At 40.8% G+C, this 19,876-nt stretch overlaps 1 protein-coding gene across 1 annotated transcript; it reads right to left on the minus strand.

The window, feature by feature from the left end:
• Positions 1 to 3,488: 3,488 nt before the first annotated feature.
• Positions 3,489 to 5,439, minus strand: LOC125401324 (olfactory receptor 11H6). Its single transcript, XM_048435562.3, has one exon. It carries the CDS (start codon positions 5,247 to 5,249, stop codon positions 4,236 to 4,238), a length of 1,014 nt encoding a protein of 337 aa, XP_048291519.3. The 5' UTR covers positions 5,250 to 5,439; the 3' UTR covers positions 3,489 to 4,235.
• Positions 5,440 to 19,876: the final 14,437 nt, after the last annotated feature.

Consider the following 19,876-nt stretch of genomic DNA (forward strand, 5'->3'; position numbering starts at 1 on the left):
TCAACAAGAGTAAAATCACACTTATATTGGAGACCTGGCCAACTCCCTGGGCTAGTGAAGTCATGGATATTAGAGAAGAGCCTGTAATCACCACTTTATTGAACCAGTATAATCCCTAACTACATTCTAAATTTCTGTTCTTATACAGACAGTTATGTTTAGCTCTTGATTCACCTCCTCAGTTCGGGTCAATCGCTGTGTACGGGGGACACGGGACACCCTGGTGCAGTTGACACAAAGCACAGGACTGGTCCTTTTGGTACAGCTGAAGGTACCTTTTGAGGAGAGGCAGAGATAGTGGTGGGAGGGGACTCTCTCAATAGTGACCCTCCAGCCTAGATCTCTTTGAAGATAGGATTATGTCATTGCTGTGACAGGGAATTTTGTTTTGAGACAGAATCTTGCTACCCCACATAGCTGGGGATCACTGAGTATCCGATGTTTTTGTCCGTGCCTCCCTGAGAGGCGCACAAGTGTGTGGCACCACACCTAGATTCTGTGGTGTTGGGTTTGAACCAGAACTGCATGCACGCTATGCAAGCGCTTACTAACTCAGCCACATCTTCAGCAACCCCAATATCTTAAAACTTTTATTTTAAAAATCAAATATGGAGGCTGAGCATGGTGGCTCACGCCTTTAATCCGCACTCTCGGAATGCAGATGCAGGTGGATCTGTGTGTGTGAGGCTAGCCTGGTCTACGCAGAGAGTTCCAGTGCGGTGAGGGTTGGAGATTTACTGAGACTTCCCTTTGCAACAGATGGAGACCATTATCATTCTTTTATTTTGTTTTTAAATAAGTTTAAAATTTTTTTTTGTTGAACACACACACACACACACATATATACACCCACATGTCAAGGTGTGTGATACAGAAATCAGATGACACTTGTGGGAGCTGATCCGCTCTTTTAACCATGTGGATCCCAGGGATCAATTGGGTTCAAATTCAGGTTGTCGGGTTTACCAGCAGGCGTCTTTTCCTACTGAGCCACTCCCTGACCCTTAGTGTTGTTCCGAAGGGCCTATTTTCCTCTTAAAGGCAAGCTTCAATCTGCTGGATTGCAAGTATAATTGCAGCAGCTGCAGTAGTTGGTGCTGTGGCAGCTAGACAGTGCAGCTCCGTGATGGTTCAGCATCTCCTGTGCCTCCCACCTTGCACCCTTCCACAATACCCGAGCAGGCCAGCGCTGATGGAGGCGAGAAGGCAGAGACCCAAGCACTGCTCTGCGAGGCGATCATTGGTGGCTAAGGGGGACACCAAGCCGAGAAAGGAAGGGCAAATAATCAGACAAAAAAGGGCAAACGAAAGGAAGAGAGGGGCCAAGGGCAAACGTCCTGAAATGGCTGACCAGCGAACTACAGATCCGCCTGCAGAAGATGGAGAGACGGAAAACCCGAGTGTTCAGCCTTTGAGGTAGAAGAGAAAGGAGCCAAGTTCGAGTAACGATTCATCATGTCTGTCAGCGGTCCCTGCCTCCCGACTTGTACAATTCAGGAGAGCATTTATCAACTGTTGTGTGAATGAGAGTTTTTAATAGCTCTAGAAACATTTTTTTAAAGGTTGGAAGAATCCCACTCACCCCCTTTTAAAAATGCATTTGAATTTCATTAGGAGGTAAAACGTTTGCTGCTTATTTATTTATTTATTTATTTATTTATTTATTTATTTATTTATTTATTTATTTATTTTTGGTAAACCAGAAAATAGCAGAATATGGAGTCAGGAGAGGTGTGACTATCTCTGAGTCATACTAAGGGTCAGGGAGTGGCTCAGTGTGAAAAGACGCCTGCTGGTAAACATTCTGAAGAGGAGGCTAGCTTTAGATCTTACAATACAAAGCAATTGGAGTTTCTGGCATGCTGGTCCTTGACGATTCAGAACTGTAAAGTCTTTTGTCGCTACAGTCCATTCTCCTAACAATTGTGTTAATGTGCGGCGAAAGATGTGTGTGAGTCAGTGGAATTGAGGATAGGAAGTGCTTGATTGTTATGTGAGGACTTAAGAAAAACTTGCCACGCTCCAGTCTGTTTGGACTCTCACCTTCCCTGGACCTGGAGGGAGGGGGGAGGAACTCGGGCTTCCCACAGGGCAGGAAACCCTGACTGCTCTGGGGGATGGAGAGGGAGGGGGAGAGGGAGTGGGCGGAGTGGGAAGGTGGTGGGAGGAGGGGCTGAAATGGAAACTTTTATAATTTAATAATAAAAAAATAAAAAAAAAGAAAAACTTGCCACGTTTGAGGCTGGAACATCACTGGAATATGTTCAAAGAGAAACAACACGTGGCTCTTCGTTGGGATACAGGCACACAATGTATGACTTCCAGAGCCTGGGCACCTCAATTAAGAACGAAAATGTCTGCGCTCTGTTCCTCGGCTAATAGAATCTCAGTTGTGAAAGAGAAAAAATGAGTATGGCTTTCAATTTTTAGTATAAAACTTGGAATTAAAAGAATATTATCCTCAATAACCATGCCGCTGAACACTGCTGCCAGATACGCTTTGATGGAAATGCCAGGTATCTCCTCACTCAGTGATGGAGGACCGTCTTTTGTTCTCCCGATTTTACCAGAACTTAAGTTCTACAGTCTGGTTTCAAGTAAACCACTTCAGCTGACTGCCTTCCTGCGTTAGCATAAGCTTTGAGTACAAAGCTGAAACCTGTCCTTGACCTAATTTTCTTTGAGTACTTTATCTGAGATTTTTCACTGTGGTTTCCTGAGAGGCACAGGCGTCTGTCCGTCTGATTTGGAAATTAAATGGAAGTCTTACAGCTACTTGTTATATTGGAATTGCCAGACAGACATGGAGAGGAAGCACTACAAATACAGATCTCTGATGCGGGAGTGGGGGGCTGCAGAGGTGGCTCGGCAGTTAAGAGTTCTTGATGTTCTTGTGGAGGACTTGGGTTTGGTTCCCAGCATCCACATGGCGGCTCATAACCATCTGCAATTCCAGTTTCATGGGATCCAATGCCCTCTTCTGTCCTCCTTGGACTTCAGTTCCTCATGTAGTATACATATATACATGCAGGCAAAACACCCAAACACATGGAATAAATTAATAAATCACAAACCACTCTGATTGGAAGCAAATGTGTTGAGATAAAATTATAAGATGAGCATGAAGTGCAAGGCTTCTGCAGTGAGCAGCAGAGGAGCTGAGCAGAGATGCAGGCTCACAGCTGTGGCAGGAAGAGAAGTTTTATCGTTAAGAGAAGGAGGTATAAAGAATAGAGGTGACTATCTTGTGACCTTGGTGAGAAAGACAGCCTCAAACTATGACACAGTATATACAGTACACAGGCATATCTATATAGCATGCCCCCCCACAAACACTATAGATATAGTGTTGCATGTGTGCACACATGTGGTGTTTTTACTCATCTAAAATTTTTACTTTCTGATTATGAAAGATCGCAGTAAAAAGTTTCAGATTAGCAATTGTTTTTTCCCCACCAACTAAGGTTCAAATATATACCACAGATCAAGAATATACACAAAAATACACATGTTGTTTATGTATAGGTTAGCATCATGTAATTACTCAGTTTGGCCACACATACAAAGTTTTATTATTGAACATTTATCATCAATGAGCTCACCTTGAACTGTTAAGGAACTATGAACGTTGAGTCTCTCCCTCTGTTTCAATGTTGGTTAGCATACACTTAAAGAAGTAATTCTTTATTGCCATTGCACATTTGGAAAGTGGTAGTGTAATTTCCAGAAAACAGTCTGAAAATTCTTAAAAACATTAGAATTACTATGTGACCCAGCTACACCACTACTAGATAAATATCCAAAGGAATTAAGAGAGCTACTAGGGGCACTATCTATGACAGCTAAGGTATGCAGTCAGTCTAGGTTTCTGCCAATGTCAATGGATGAACAGAAAAAATTATGCAAATGGACTTTTCCATGAAGAAGAATGAAATCTATTACTTGCAACAAATGGACAAAAATTGGGAAATATCATGCTAAGATATATGAGCCAAACGTAGAAAGTCAAGTTCATTCATTTATGTGAAAAACTAAAGTAAGAAAATGTGCTAGCCTGAAAGAAGAGGATTATTAAAAATCTGGAAACATGGGGCAAGAACAAAGATAAAACGCATATGGTCATGATGGATTCAGAGAAGACGGTGGCGGTATCACAGTAGATCACATTAATCTGTATAACAAAAATAATTTTAAACATGTTTAAAAAAGTAACCCATGACTTCTCCAAAACTGCCTCAGGTTTGGACAGTTGTCAGTCCTAGGACTTTCTTTAGGGCGTTTTTCATGTCTTTGTTTCGGAGACTATAGATGAGGGGGTTTAAGAGGGGAGTCAAGGCTGAGTAAATCAGAGTGACGATCTTCTGCATTCCTGCTGGGTTCCCTGAGGTTGGGCTCACATACATCACCATGAGAGTCCCATAGAATAGGGACACCACCACTAAGTGGGATCCACATGTGGAGAAAGCTTTAGTTCGACCAGCACCAGAAGGCACACGGAGCACAGCTCTGAGCACTAGAGTGTAGGATCCCAAGATAGAGAGGAAGGGCCCAAAGATGATCATTGAATTGAAGGTATAACAAAGAAGCTCAGTAGATGGAGCAGGGACACAAGCCAGTGCAAACAACGGTCCTGGGTCACAGACAAAGTGGTCAATGATGTTAGGTCCGCAGAAAGGAAGTTGGGAGATGAGGACAATTGGGACTGGATAGCAGAGGAATCCGCTCACCCAGCACACACAGATCAGGATTACACAGAACTTCCTAGTCATGATGGAGGGGTAATGCAAAGGTCGACAGATAGCCAGGTATCGATCATAAGCCATAACTGATAAGAAGAAACACTCTGTCGTACCAAGCGAAAAAAAGAAATAGAATTGGAGGAAGCAGGCAGAGAAGGAAATGGTCTTATTCTCAGAGAGGATATTGACCAGCATATTTGGGATTGTGGAAGAAACATACCATATCTCTAAAAAGGCAAAGTTTCCCAGGAAGATGTACATGGGCGTGTGGAGCCTCCGATCCCATTTCACAGCACAGACAATAGCTCCATTCCCCAGCAAGGTTAGGAGGTAGAGAACAAGGACTGAGGAGAAGAATAAACCTTGCATCTCCCCCTGGTTACTGAAACCCAGGAGGATAAACTCAGTCACAAAATGTGTTGTCTTGTTCTGGGATCCCAATGCTGTTAGAAAAACAGAAACAACCACGAAGTGAATGATCATGAATATTTTCAGGCTTCTCAGACACATTGCCAGAAAATGTACCAAGCCCCTTTCATTGCTTCATCGGTTCCTCCTGATGACGCTTTGAGCAGCAGGAGGAACTCTTGTCTTCTTGTTTACAGAGAAATTGGAAGAAGAACCCTGCAGGCTTGTGCAGAGACAGTGATTCCCACACACAGCAGCGTTGGGCTTTGGTCGTCTGTTGTGGTAAAACTCACTGTCCTTGGCAGGGTTTGCACATATCTTTTTCATGTTGAACAATTTGCTATGAATAGGAAGGAAATAGTGGTAATTGCCTTTGTACTCAGTTTAATATAGACAACCAATAAGAACAGATAAGAATGAAACTGTGGAGGAGACCTGAGCCCTGTGGCATCCCAGTCTTTGGGAACGGACTGCCTATTTTTTCTCTGATCACATCCTCTCTGGTAGCATCTGGATTTGCTCAACAATCCTATCCCTCTCTTGAGTTCCATTGTTTTTTTTTAAAGCACCTTTTCTTTCATGCTGAGCAAACTTTATCCCTTCTATCTGGCCTCCCCAAGTCAATTTTATCTTTGTTCAATCTACACAAAATAACTTGGTTATGTCTCCTATCACTATCATGGTAAAGTCTAAAATTCATTGCAGACAGGCATTTATTCCCTACACAACACTTTTCCTGCAGGGCCTGGCTTCCCCTGGATTTCCTCTCCATCCCCATCACCTAAGTTGTGCTGTTCATTAGTATGGTTTGACTTTTAAGGTACCTTGCAGCTTGACAAGCCAGATTCTCTACTATATAAAGCAAGTTCCTTCATTTTTGGCATGAATTCAGTTCTACACAATATTGTTCCCTCACAATATTGTTATAATAATATAAAATAATAATCACTATTATGTAAATTAAACCATAATTATTTGAAATAATGAACAGAAGGATTATCTCAGGATGTGCTGAGACTGGAAATTTCTTTCTGCTAGTGGCTGAATCAGTAGTTGATGTCAGACTAAACAGTTGAATATTTTGATGACAATCTTTTTGAAGATGTTGGTCAAGAGTATCTAAGTAAGACACCATCAATATTTTGTCTATTTATTTTTCTCTTTTTTCTTCCTTTTATTGAAAATATATTATTTTCCCATACCATATATCATGATTATAGTCTCCTGAACCGCTGTTCCTTCCGGTTTCTAACCACCCTCCCTCCTATCCAGATCCACCCCCCTTTCTGTCTCTCATTAGAGAATAACAGGCTTCTAAAAGATGACAGCCAAATATTACAAAATAAAATAAGATAAAACAAAAAAAAATCTCATTGAAGTCAGACAAGGCAAACCTACATAAGAGAGCTCCAGAAAAGGCACACATACCAGAGAGTCACTCATTCATACACTCAGAAGTTCCATAAAAGTCATACACTGAAAGCTATAAAATATACCCGGAGGATCTGGTGCAGACTAATACAAACCGCTGCTAGGATACTCACAGGATTCCATTATTGTGCCCAGTTACACACTTTGCAGAGGGCAAGAGGTCAGCTTCTTGATGCCAGTCCAACCTGGAGCAAACTCACAATAACAGATATTTTATTGCCAAGGTAAATTTGGATATCGGTAATGACAATATTTTTATAATGTAAACAATTCTTTTATTTTAATGATCCTTTTTAGAGATAGGGTCTCAAGTCGATCAGCTTGACCTCAAGCTCACTTTGCATACAAGGTTGACCTTGAGCCCCTGACCCTCCTCTAGTTTCCCCTCCTGATTAGGATATAAGGATTACACTATGCTCAGCTTTCTGCAGGGATGGGGCTCAAACCCATCAGCTTAGGCTAATTACGCTACTAACGGAGCTACATCTTCAGCCTAACTTACATGGTTTTTATGGAAATGTAAGTGATTCAGTCTTACGTAATCAATATGAAGTACATATATTAGAGTTTTTCTTTTAAAAAATTTATTTATTTTTTATGTACACTGGGGTTTTGCCCCCTGCATGTCTGTGTGAGGATGCTAGATCCCCTGGAACTGGAATCACAGACAGTTGTGAGCTGCCATGTGTGTGTAAGAATTGAACCCAGGTCCTTTGGAAGAACAACCAGTGCTCTTAACTGCTGAGCCATCACTCCAGCCCCCTCATAATTATTCTTATAGTTGTGAGATCACATGCTGTGTCATTCTTATCTGTAATAGTTAAATAACTATACTGTTATAGTTACTAGGTTTGAAATAAAAATGAAATAAAAATAAAAATGAAAACTTGCATACTGAATTTAAATTGGAGTACTCTGTCAGCTTGTTTATTTACTTGGTCATTTAACCATGTCCATCCTGTCAGAAGGCTAAGCTCTGGCCATCAGCACTGACATGAAAATAAAGCTTCTTTGCTTTATCAAACCATTTTATCTGTATTCTCATTGCACACAGTCCCCTCAGCTGTGCAGTCTAGCTCTCTGTATGCTTGGGCCAGAATTGGCATTTATTCAGGGAGGATTAGAATAAGTAAATCTGTGTGGTGTAAGCCACATGTTAAACTTAATTTGACACAAAAGAAATGCTTTGAACTTTTCTATATAGTTAACAGTTGTATGAGACAATCAACTGACCCAGTTCATAGTCCAGGGAATTCTTGGCACCAAAAAGAGAAATTCAAGTCATGGTGTGTGGTCTTGAAATAGACTTCTCATGTCTTAACTCTTTCCTTTGTAATGATTTCACTTTATAATGCACAGGACTTTGTCGACATTATTTTTGCTGCTGGGGAATTATAATTGTCTATGGAATTAGAGGATGATAAACCTCACAGAAATTTCAAGTGTCACTGTATTTTTTTTCCTGTTGATAAGATCTCAACAAAGGCTCCAGTCACCTCTTCCTTAAACCTCTTTGTGTAAACAGGCAGCTGTGGTGAGGAGAGGGGAACCTAGGACTCCTGAGGAGCTCAGAAGGGAGCCAGATTCCTGCTCTCACCCTAACCTCTTGTGATCATTTAAGCAACCTGTCCAGGGAGGTGATTAAAAAAATGAGAGCAAGGGCTCTTCTTTGAAAAAATTTTGTCTTACAATCTGTGATCAAATCTTAAGAAAAGGGGAGCCTACTGGGAGACCTCTTTCTCAGCTGGCCCTAATACTTGGCGACCTCTTTCTCAGCTGGCCCCAAGGAAGGGGAGTCCACTGGGTCACCTCTTTCTCAGCTGGTCCTCAGTCATTTGTCACTAGCTAACAACTCTGACAGAACAGCAGCCTGCCTTAGTTGCTCCTTTTGGAAAGATAACCCGTTAATCAAGACTTCACTATTTTACAAAACACAAGTCGGAGGTTATGCTTCACAGGGATTTAATGGCCTGTTTCCCAGTATCTGAACACCATTTTTTTCTCGTAAATTTTAGGGCAGGGAAGCGTTGTTGTGTTGGGATAAATGCACCCAGCATGTTTCGCTCCACAAAGAAGACAGAATTACAGCGTCCCCAGGATGTCATGCTCTGAGCAGCTGTCCACAGCAAAGCTACCGCAGCAGCAGGGCTGTGTGTGGGGCTTCTGTCCATACCTGCTGGCTCTTCTGGCTCCACGAGGAACATCTCAGAGAAACTGCTGCCGTAAGAATCTCTTCACACAGTCTAAAATCAGCGTTATGGACATAAATTATTATTTGTGGCTTCAGAGACTTACATCCTTTGGTACTCTGAACCAATTATTAATAGCTTGCAAATATCTTCTGGATAAGGTCCGTAGTTCTCCAGTGTGCTTGCTGGGAGGTACCTAATTCCTCCCCATACCTCTGTCTGTGCATGCAATTAAGTCTACCTATATCGCTTTATATTTTCCCCGGGTGTCACGAGGAAATGCTGTGCCAGGGCGCAGTGGGGAGGCTCACAAGGGAGGAAGGAGAAGAAATCCCACGTGTGTCTAAGTGTGTGAGCATGTGCTCATGTGTCTTTGTGATTGCTTAATTCAGATGCTTAAGAATAGACTTGCTTACTTCTTTACAAAAGTCACTGATTGACAAACATTTATTATGCACCCCTGTATATTAGACTGGCAGGTAAATCCTGGTGATGAGAAGAAGCAAGGCACACACTTTATGGAGATTACATAATGTTTTGGTCTTCAAATATAAAGATACTAAGGACTGCTAAAACTTAGACAAGTATGACTTGAAGTTTTATTTTCTTTCAGTCTGTTGTATCAACGTAAAAAATTCCAAAGTCATTGATAAATGTGTTAAAGTAAATAACACTCTTGGAAAGCTAATTCAGGTGATACTGTACTGGCCACTCACCTCAGGAAGGAAAAATGTTTTCACCAAAAGTAAGTCCTGTCACTGGATGGTTTGCCAAAGGGGAATGGGAAAATGAGTTTAGATTGACCTAAACAGGAGGTTGTGGCCAAAACATTTGTGTACATAAAAATGAAATACATAGATCAATAAATTATCTTCTTCTGAATTCCTTTAAAAGCATTTATATTTGAATAATATAAATTGACCATTGTTAAATTTTCTTTTTTAATTTTAAAAACTAATTTATTCTTCTGACATACGTATTTCCTGTAACACTCAACCTCTCACCCTCTTTTCTCCTTTTCACCATCCACTAATCCTCATCCTTCTAACAAGTCCCCCTTTTCTGTTTCTGTCTTTCTGTGTTTGCATTTGCTTCCTGATCCACTGAATTTAACTAGGACTGCTCACCTGGGCACAGGTATGAAGATGTCACAGGAGCATGGGCAACACACTAGTGGTGGTTGCATTATTGAAGGCAATGGCTTCTCCTTCAGAGGAGCTCAGGTGCCAACAGCCTAGTCTTAGGTTTAGAAGTATATTCAAAGAAATCAGAGAGGACACAAAGGAACTTCTAAATAAATTTCAAGAGAACACAAACAGCTGAATGAAATAAGGATATCAACACAAGATATAAAATGGACTATCTGAGTTTCAACAGGTAGAACATTGAGGCTACAGAAACCAAGACCTCCTATTCTCTCCATCACATGGGACCCATCAGGGAGAGTCCTGAGGACTCCACTTCTCAACTTAATGCAGCAGAGCCAACAATTCATTCCACAAGTATTCTTGTTATTTCTTATTTTTATTACAAAGTGCTGCACATATATTCAAGATAGTTTTGCTTTTGCCTGCATATTGCTCAGTTAGGCTTTAGGACTGTTGGCTAAGTTTTTTCATCCAATTTACTCTCAGGCATTTTAACTAGTTTATTTAATCACATACCATATGCTTCTCTTTCTGTCTTGTCTTCCTTGTCTTTTTCCCCTTTCTATTTTTACTTACTTTTTAAAATTGAAAATAGATTCTTCTCTTATACAATACATCCTAACCACAGTTTCCCCTCCCTCCACTCCTCTCAGCTACCCCCACTTCCTTTTGGCCCCAGATCCGCTCTCCCTTTGTTTCCTCTCTAGAAAAGAGCAGGTCTCCAAGAGAAGACAATTAAACAGGACAAAGCAAGGTACAATAAGAACAGACTAAAGGTCTCATATTGAGCTTGGGTTAGGCAAATCAATAGGAGGAAAAGTGTCCTGAGAGCAGGCTAAAGAGTAAGAGATACATGGGCTTCCACTGTTAGGAGTCCCTCAAAACAGCAAGCTAACAACCATAAGCACATATGCACAGAGGACCTGATACAGACTTGTGCAGACCCCATGCTTGGCCCTTGACTCTCTGTGAGCCCATGAGAGTCCTATTTAGAAGAGTTGGTGTCCTCCACCATCTCTGACTCGTGCAGTCTACCCTACCCTGATGGGGTCTGAGGGGAGGGACCTGAGACCTCCAATGTAGACTCTCTCTGTATAATGTCTGACGGTGGGTCTCTGCATCAGCCCCCATCTGCTGGCAGAGGAAGCCTCTCTGATGAGAACTGGACAAGGCGCCAATCTATGAGTATAGCAGAATATCATTAGGAATAATTTTATTTATTTATTTATTTATTTATTTATTTATTTATTTATTTTTCAATGGTGTTTTGTTCTACCCTAGGTCTCTGTGGTATACACTTCCTGGTTATCCAGGCAGTGTAGGACTTGGGCTTCTTGTGGTGTCAACCTTGAATTAAACCAAACACTGACTGGCCACTCCCACAAATTCTGAGCCACCGTTGCCTCGGTACATCTTACAGGAAGGACAAATTGTGGGTCAAGGGTTTTGTGGCTGGGTTGGTGTCCAGGTTTCTCATTCTGTAGCCTGCAGAATACCGTCCTGCACCAAAGGGACGAGAATTAGGAGTGGAGGCTCCATGCAGGTAGGCACCAGCTTGAATTATGTTCAGTGAGCTGTGTGGATGTTGTCCTAAGCAATGGGATCTTACTGTCAGTTTTCAAAGAGCAACCCTTTGTCCTAACACCAGTCTGGCCTGTTTAGAGATTTTCATAGGACCCCCCTCAGCTAACAACTTTACCGAATACAAGTCAGTCCCACCACTGGGAGCCTGGCCTAGCTACAAAAGCTGGCCCGTTCAGACTCTATATCCTATATTACTAGAAGTCCTCACCAGGCTCACTGTCTTAGGGTTTCTATTGCTGTGAAGAGACACCATGATTACAGCCACTCTCGTAAAGGAAAACATGTATTTTGGGGTAGTTTCAGAGGTTTAGTCTATTGTCATGGTGGGGCATGGTGACATGCAGGCGGACGTGGTGCTAGAGAAGGGATTGCAAGATCTGCAGGCAGCAGCAGGAGTCTGTTTCCCACTGGCCAAATTTGAGCTCATAAGATCTCAAAGTCCATCTCCACAGTGACACATGTCTACTCCACAAGGTCACTTGTCTTTTTTCTAACTACCACAGCCACCTTCCGAGATTCCAGCAACTTTCCGCTGCCCCAGTTGTCCACATTGCCCTCCAAATGCCCTCCAGTTCCAGCTGGTTCTCTCTGCTCTCTTCCATCCTTCTCCGCTAACACCTGATCTGCTGCCCCTACCTACCCCCCAGTCTACTTGCATAATCTATTTTCCCAGGAGAACCATGCTTGCCCTTGAGAGTCCCCGTTTTACCTAACCTCTCAGGGTTTGTGGATTGTAGCTTAATTATAATTTACTTAACAGCTAATATTCACTTATAAGTGAGTGCACACCATATTTATCTTTCTGGGCTTGGGCTACTTCACTCAGGATAATCATTTTTCTAGTTGCATTTTCTTTAAAGACTTCTATAATATTTATAAATGTTGTTCTAAGGTTTTTCATTTGCGCTTCAAATATGTTGGAATGTTTAGGGCCTGCTATTTGTAGGGTTGCAGTTGGAGATGTATTGATCTGGCTGACACTGGGCATTTTTGTGCTGGCATCTAGGAATCTGGGTTTGGGATGACTATAGGTATAGGTGCTGATATTTGGTCTTTGTTGGGTAGGTGTTTTGTCCCTTGGTTTCTGTTTCCTTTCTGGTTCTTATGAGAGTGTGGTGTCTGGGTGTTCCATGTAAGAAAATCTTCTGGGGTCTTGATAGGTGTGGCCCTTAGGAGTTCCTGGGTAAAATGTGTTTCTGGGTATTGAAACCTGAGCAGTGGAGGTGGGATAGGGGAGGTGGAAGGGCTTTACAAGAAGGAGGAAAGCTGAGTGTTGTCCCATAATCTTCTTAGTCTCCTGGTGATGGGGCAACCGGAGAGGGCACAGCAGAAAGTCGGCTAGAGAGCTGGGATGGGACTGGAAGACTGGACTTGGAGAAATGAAGGGAGGGATGAAGATTTGCCATTAGCCGACCTGACCTGCTTCCCTTCCTAGGGAATGCCTGCTGGAGTTGTGAACTAGGATAAAGCGAAGAGTGTGGGGGAGGAGAGGTTAGAAAGGGAAAAATTGTGGCATCCGCTGGAGGTGGGGGTTGGGGAAAAGGGAGGCTGCAGCAGGCATTTTGTTGCAGAGCTGAGGATGAGACTGGGGGATCTGATTTGGAACAACAGAAGGAGAGGTGAAAGTTGTCAGTGATGCCTGCTGGAGTTGGAGGTGTTGAAAAGCAGAGAGTCATGGGTTGGGGTCAGGAGGGAAGGTCTGTGGGATCCTCTAGAGATGGGGTGGGGATGCTGCTGAAGGGGTTCTGCAGCTTGAGGGAATGGAGAAGAGAGTGATGACCTGACTTCCAGGCAGGAGATGGGTTACTTCTTTTGGAGGCACTTTACGATACTGGGTGGTTCCACTCACTTTAGTAGGGGATCTGTTCTCTTCAATTCTACAAACTGCTTCCCATGACCATCTCAGAAGTGTCTTGGAGTTGATCCCAGATCTAAGAAGTTGATAACTAAGATTAATCACCACAAGTCTTCTATTTGTCAACCTGATACTTAATCACATCTCCTGATATCCTGTTTAATTTTCAAATGTCACAATCCTGCCTAATGTAATATGACTATCATACACACAATCAAAAAATGTTTTCTTCTTCCTTAAGAACAGACAACAAAATCACTTAGTGAATTCTGTCTTTTACTACCCCATCACCAAAATATTGCAATATAAATTTACAACACTGACAGGATCTCAGACAATATATTCTGATTATGGTTTCCCCCTTTCCAGCTCCCTCCAGTTCTTCTCCACTTTCCCACTCATCTGGATCCACACTCTTTATATCTCTCCTCAGAAAACAACCAGGCATATAAGGAATGGTAATAAAGTAAAATAGGATAAAACAAAAACAAATCAGAATAGGACAAAACAAACAAAAGAAAAAGATCTGAAGAAAAAGTACAAGAAATGCATAGAGACCTAGAGACACACATGTTTGTACACACAGGAATTACAAGAAATGCATAGAGACCCAGAGACACACATGTTTGTACACACAGGAATCACAAGAAATGCATAGAGACACAGAGACACATATGTTTGCATACACAGGAATCCAATAGAAACACAAAACTGGAAGCCATAATATATACGCAACGAACCAGAAAGGTTAAAAAAAAGAGCCCTGACACAACATTTACTAAACAAAGAACTTCCAAAGAAGCTACTGAGTTTGTCTTGTTTTGGCTATCTACAGCTAGGGATAGGTCCTACCCTAAAGTGGCTTACTTTCCCAGTGAGACACCCTTGGAGAAAACAAATTTTTCATTTGCAAGTGGTTAATCTATCACTTGGAGATAGTTTTGGGGTTAGGGATGGTGTGTGTCTGCTTCTCTTGGCTCTAGGACCCCATCTGATGCAGATCTGTGCAGGGTCTAGCATATTTTGTAGGCAGGACAGCTTGTAGACCAAGATTTTGTGGCTGGGTTAGCCTGTAGAGTACCTTTCTGTACCAAAGACACTAGATTGTAGGGGTGATGGTTCTGTATAAGCACCAGCTCAACCTTTCTATATTAATGAGTTGTATAGGATACTGAATATGTTACAGCTTTTAGCTAAGTATTTTTATGGGATTCTTGACTGTGAGAATGAATGGATCCCTGACTCTTGTGACTGTTCTTGGGACTCTTCTCCTCCTGTTGGGTTGCCATGTCCTACTTTGATATGTAATTTTTCCTTTATATTATTGTACTTTATTTTGTCATATTTGATTGTTATCTCTTAGAAGCTTATTCTTTTCTAATGAGAGACAGGGAGTGGCTCTAGGGGGGAGTGGAGGAGGGACTTAGAGATACAGAGCAAAGAGAAACTATAATTAGGATACATCACATGAGAAAACAATCTATTCTTAAATAACAGAACAAAAGTAAAACATCTGTGTTGGTTAGTGTTTTTTCTTACTAATTAAAAATTTAACTTAATTAAAATTAATTAATTTGTTCTTTGATATTTCATATAATGCATTTTGATTGTTTTCATCTTTATTCATCTTTTCTTTTTTCCATCTTTACATACTCCATTATTCCCTACTAATCACTTTCTCACATTCATGTATTTTTGCCTTGTTTGTGCCCCTCTGGGTTTAGTTGGGTTGTCTGTATAGCCTTGTGATGGGAACTATCTATTGGAGCCTGATGGGTACACTCCCTTTGCTTGAAATGGTATTTCTTTGGCTTTCCACCTGGCTCAGTTGCTCATCTCCTTCCTTCTGTGATCCTCTTACTAATTGTTCCAAATCTTTCTTTCATATTTCTTCTCTCGCTCTTTCTGCAGACTGTATGCCACGCTCTGACATTCCATATGTTTTACTTACTTTTTACTGCTTTTCTTTGCCCTCTAGAATGTCACTTCATGCAGAAAGTAGATGTCTCTTCCATGCTACGGACCGGCTCAAGGGAGCCAACTCAGACCGTAAGGGAATCAGGGCGAAGGCACAGGAGAAATCAGGATACGGCGAGGAAAGTGACACACAGACACTCTCAATATTGAGGCATGCTGTGGCGATTTACTTACTTCAGTGCAGAATTATATATTATTACAAAACAAAGGACTTGGCAAAGGCATACATCATCAGATCATAAAATAGAAAAGAATGGCATAAAACAGTTTTACAAAGAGAATCTTTAAAGATGCTTTGGCATGAGTACAAGGACTTTTGCTTCCGTACATTTGTAAAGTTACTCCTTCTTTTTTCTTGTTATTAGAGAGACCATTGTTCTTGAGTTAGCCCATCTTTATCAGCTTGTACCAGGTGACTGGCTGGGCTCAGCTAAGTGACCTTGTGTGTCTGGGTGAGAAAGAAGAAGAAGGCTACTATCTTCCTGGAAAAACTTTCTGAGACTCATTTTGTACCATTAGTCTCAACTCCTTTCCCTTCCCGACTCTCAGGGTCAGATGCTATAATTAGCCTAAGTTTTCTGGCCATAAGGAAGGTTGCATAGGCCTCCTGTTAAGTTGCACATAAATGCCTAATGCTGTTTCCCTGTAGAAGGCTTCTAAGGTTTTTTCTGCTAAGATTAACTCCTTTTATTCCACTTCATCAAGGAATTGTCCTAATGATGATTCTGGCAATTCCCAGAACTGGCTACTTTTTTAAGGCTTTGATTAATAGCGGAGCAGAATTCAAAAATGTCCTTAGCAGTCTTGTTTGTATCCGCAACTGCCTGGAATAGTCTGATCTGTTAGCAATATGCAAGAATCACAAAGAACACACAGACAAGGGAAAAGACACACATATGGCTCCAAGGACAGCCAGGTCGAGTCAATACTAATGGCAACTCAGGTATCATTACACCACAACTGGTTGCCAGGGACCCGCCTGGAACACACAGCTCCTAGAAGCACAAATCCCACTCCTACCGGCAATATTTGCCCATCCAGTCAGCATTTCTGCTACACTGGTGAGACAGCCGTGGATGTAGCACTTCCACAATAGAATGTTCCTCCTTGTGGACTGTGGATGCCTTTCTCCTGCTAAAATGTCCCTCCATGTGGATAGTGGATGACCCTGTCCCACTAAATTGTTACTCCATGATGATGATGGATTTTTTTTATTATTTTGGTAACAGCATAGTATTAATGCTGAAGAAAGCACCCCCATATCTAGTATATTATTAATTAGTATTTCTTGAATAAAATAATATTAATATTGTATGTGATGTTAAAAATCCTACCATTTATAGATGCCTGAAACTTTTAGTCTGACACTATTCTGATGGACTACCAACCATCCAGAGCCAGAAGGACTAGAAAACTTTTTCATTATTAAATCTTTTAGTTCTGCATCCACTAGAAATTTAAATTTGATTCTCTATTTTTAAAAATATTGGGCAGTTTTAAGAAAAAAAACCCTTAAATATACTAATAATGTTTCATCTTGAATTTACTGTCTTCTTCCTGCCCTTCCAAACTCTAAATAATTAAAACTAAAATAGTATAAAATAACACGGGTAAAATGCCTTCGTATATCATCACTGGAATCACCAAAGTTGAACATATGGTTGTAGACAGTAATTTCAATCAATTGTGGTGTACCTGGCTAGGTTAGTGATGAAATAAAGCAACAAAAACTTTACTGAGAAGATAATCTCCTTTAAAGTATATATTGAAAAATAGTAGAAAATCAAGTCTTTCTTAATTGAACATTTATGTCTAGACACTGGTTTTCTTGGTTTCATGCAGATCACTTTATGGCAAGACTTTTCCCAATGCTTTCTTCACCTTTTTGTTTTGTAAGAAGTAATTAAGGGGAATTTAGAAGGGAATAAACAGAATAAAACAAAGTCAATCTTTTGCATTGTGGCCGTGCTGTTAGCTGTGGGGGTTCACATATATTGACAGAAAAGCTCCCAAGAATAAACACACCACTCACAGGCAGAGAAGACTTTCTGTTATTTAGCTGCTGATGAACTTTCAACATAGCTATCAACAAAAGTTTCCAGAAGTCCAGAATATAGGAAAGAGAGTAGAGGTTAATGAGGGAACTGAGAATGTAGGTGACCATCTCAGTGATAGAAACCAGGACACATGACAGAGCTAACAGTGGACCCATGTTGCACATAAAGTGCCCAAGGATGCTGAACCTCAGAAAGGCAACCAAGAATGTTTCACAGTAGCAATAGTATAACTAAGAAACCCTGGTATCCAGCAAAGAGACAACAAGATAATGGTATGGATGTTGGGTGGCAAAGTACCAATCTATGGCATGGAGGAAAAATTAAACCCAAGGAAGCAAAACAAAAAACAAAACAAAACTGGAAGAAACAGCTAACAAAAGAGAAGGTTTTTAGTCTCTGAGAATTAGCTGGCATATTCAGTATGGTGGGGGTGAAATGCCAAATTCCCTAGAAGAGCAAACACTGGGTTAAGAGGCCATTCATCAGATGCGGCAGTTATTGTTTTAAGCAGACATGCATGAATGACAAGCACAATAAGTCTCTGTCACAAATGAGTACTCTCATAATAATTTCCCCTAGGAGAAGTAATGTAGATGATAATAGAGACAATGATTTCAAAGTAGCAATAATGAACAAGATTAAATAACTCTGAACAAATATGATCAAATGTTCAAATGGAGACCACAAAAGCACAAAATAATTGAATGAAATAATGAGAAAATTTAAGAATTTAATAGTCAGGATTCATGAAGAAGAACCAAAATGAAACAAACTTGAAATGAGAAAATTCAATATTTCAAACAAAAAATTCAGAGGAAAAACTCACCAGTAGATTGGATTACAGAGAAGACCACAGATGCATGTGAACTGGATTTAATGAAGAGAGAATCTTCACAGAAAGCTGAAATAAAAAAAAGTAAAAATGGAAAACTCAGTCAAGCAACAAGTCTAGAAGGGTTGTACCAACAAATTGGTTCATGTGGAAGAAAGAGTGTCAGGTCTCAAAGACAAGGAAGGAGAAATGGTTCACCACCAAATAAAATGTTGAGTTCAAAACTACTCAGGAGTAGAATTCATGTCATGTGGGGCACTATAAATACTCAGGAATAGAATTCACATGATGTGGGACACTATAAAAAGACTAAATCTACAAATAACAGTATCACAAGAAGGAGAAGAAGCCTAGGTCAAAAGCCCAGAAAATATTTCCAATAAAATTGTAAAAGAAAATGAAATCTACTTTAGATTTTTTCTTACTCCAGTCAGAGTGGCTAAGCTCAAAAACAAATACTGGTGTAGATGTGGGAAGGTTGAGCTTACTCGCTGCTGAAAGGAGCACAAACAGGTATAGTTCCACCATTTTCAGCATATATCCAAAGGACTACATAGTCTACCCTAGCTTACCTGTTTACCTGTGTTCATAGTTTCTTTATGCACAATAGCCAGAAAATACAAACAGCCTAGATGTCCACAAACTGATTAAGGCATAATGAACATGTGGCATATTTACACAATGGAATATTAGGTAGCTGTTAAGGAAACCCTGACTGCTCTTAGGACTGGAGAGGGAGGAGGAGAGGGAGTGGGGGGAGTGGGAGGGTATTGGGAGGAGGGGAGGAAGTGGAAATTTTTATAAATAAATAAATAAATAAATAAGTAAGTAAATTAAAAAAAAGAAAAGTGAAAGTATGTCGTTCAAACATAAATTGGTGGAGCTGAAAACAATTGGAATGAATCCAGACACAGAAAGACAAATATTATGTATTTTCATCATTTTATCATGTATTTTATCATTCATCATATGTGAATGATAGGTTTGAAAATTTAGGTAAGTGTGTTTCTTTTGGAATACCCACAGAGGTCTGGAAAATCGCTTAGGGGTCATAGGGAAGAGTTTTTAAAGTGAGAAGGATACAATGCACTGAGATAAATATTGAAGGAGTAATAACAGAGCAGGAAAGATTGAGCTGAGGTCTGGTAGGGGACGGTGGAGTGGAGGAGGGTATGCAGAAAAGATGACTAACACTAAACTTCTCTACATATGCATTTATCTATGTAAATAAATAGAGTTAGAATGGTATTAGTTTATAACAGGGAAGCATTGCTCCTAGTGTCCACTAACAAATAGAAAGCCCAGTGCCAGGAATGGGTTACTTCTTTTAGAGTTGTTGGCTAGTAAGGCCCCGTAGATGCCCTGAATATTGCAGGCTATAGCCGCCGCTCGTAGTTATCCTCTAGAACTTATGTTCACAGAGGTTTCTGTCTTGCTTGGTCTCACAGCCATTTAGTCCCAAAGAAACACACAGAGGTCTACATTAATTATAAACTTGTTGGCCCATTAGCTCAGGCTTCTTTTTTTATTAGATTTTTAAAAAAATGCCAATTCAAGTTCCCACTCACTTCCCTCCTCTCATTCCCTCCACACACCTTCTCACCCCACCCCATCTAATCCTCAGAAAGGGTAAGGCACGTTGCTTTGTGGAAAGTT

The sequence above is a fragment of the Myodes glareolus genome, chromosome 12, assembly GCF_982192425.1.
Source record: "Myodes glareolus chromosome 12, mMyoGla1.1, whole genome shotgun sequence".
Taxonomy (NCBI): Eukaryota; Metazoa; Chordata; class Mammalia; order Rodentia; family Cricetidae; genus Myodes; species Myodes glareolus.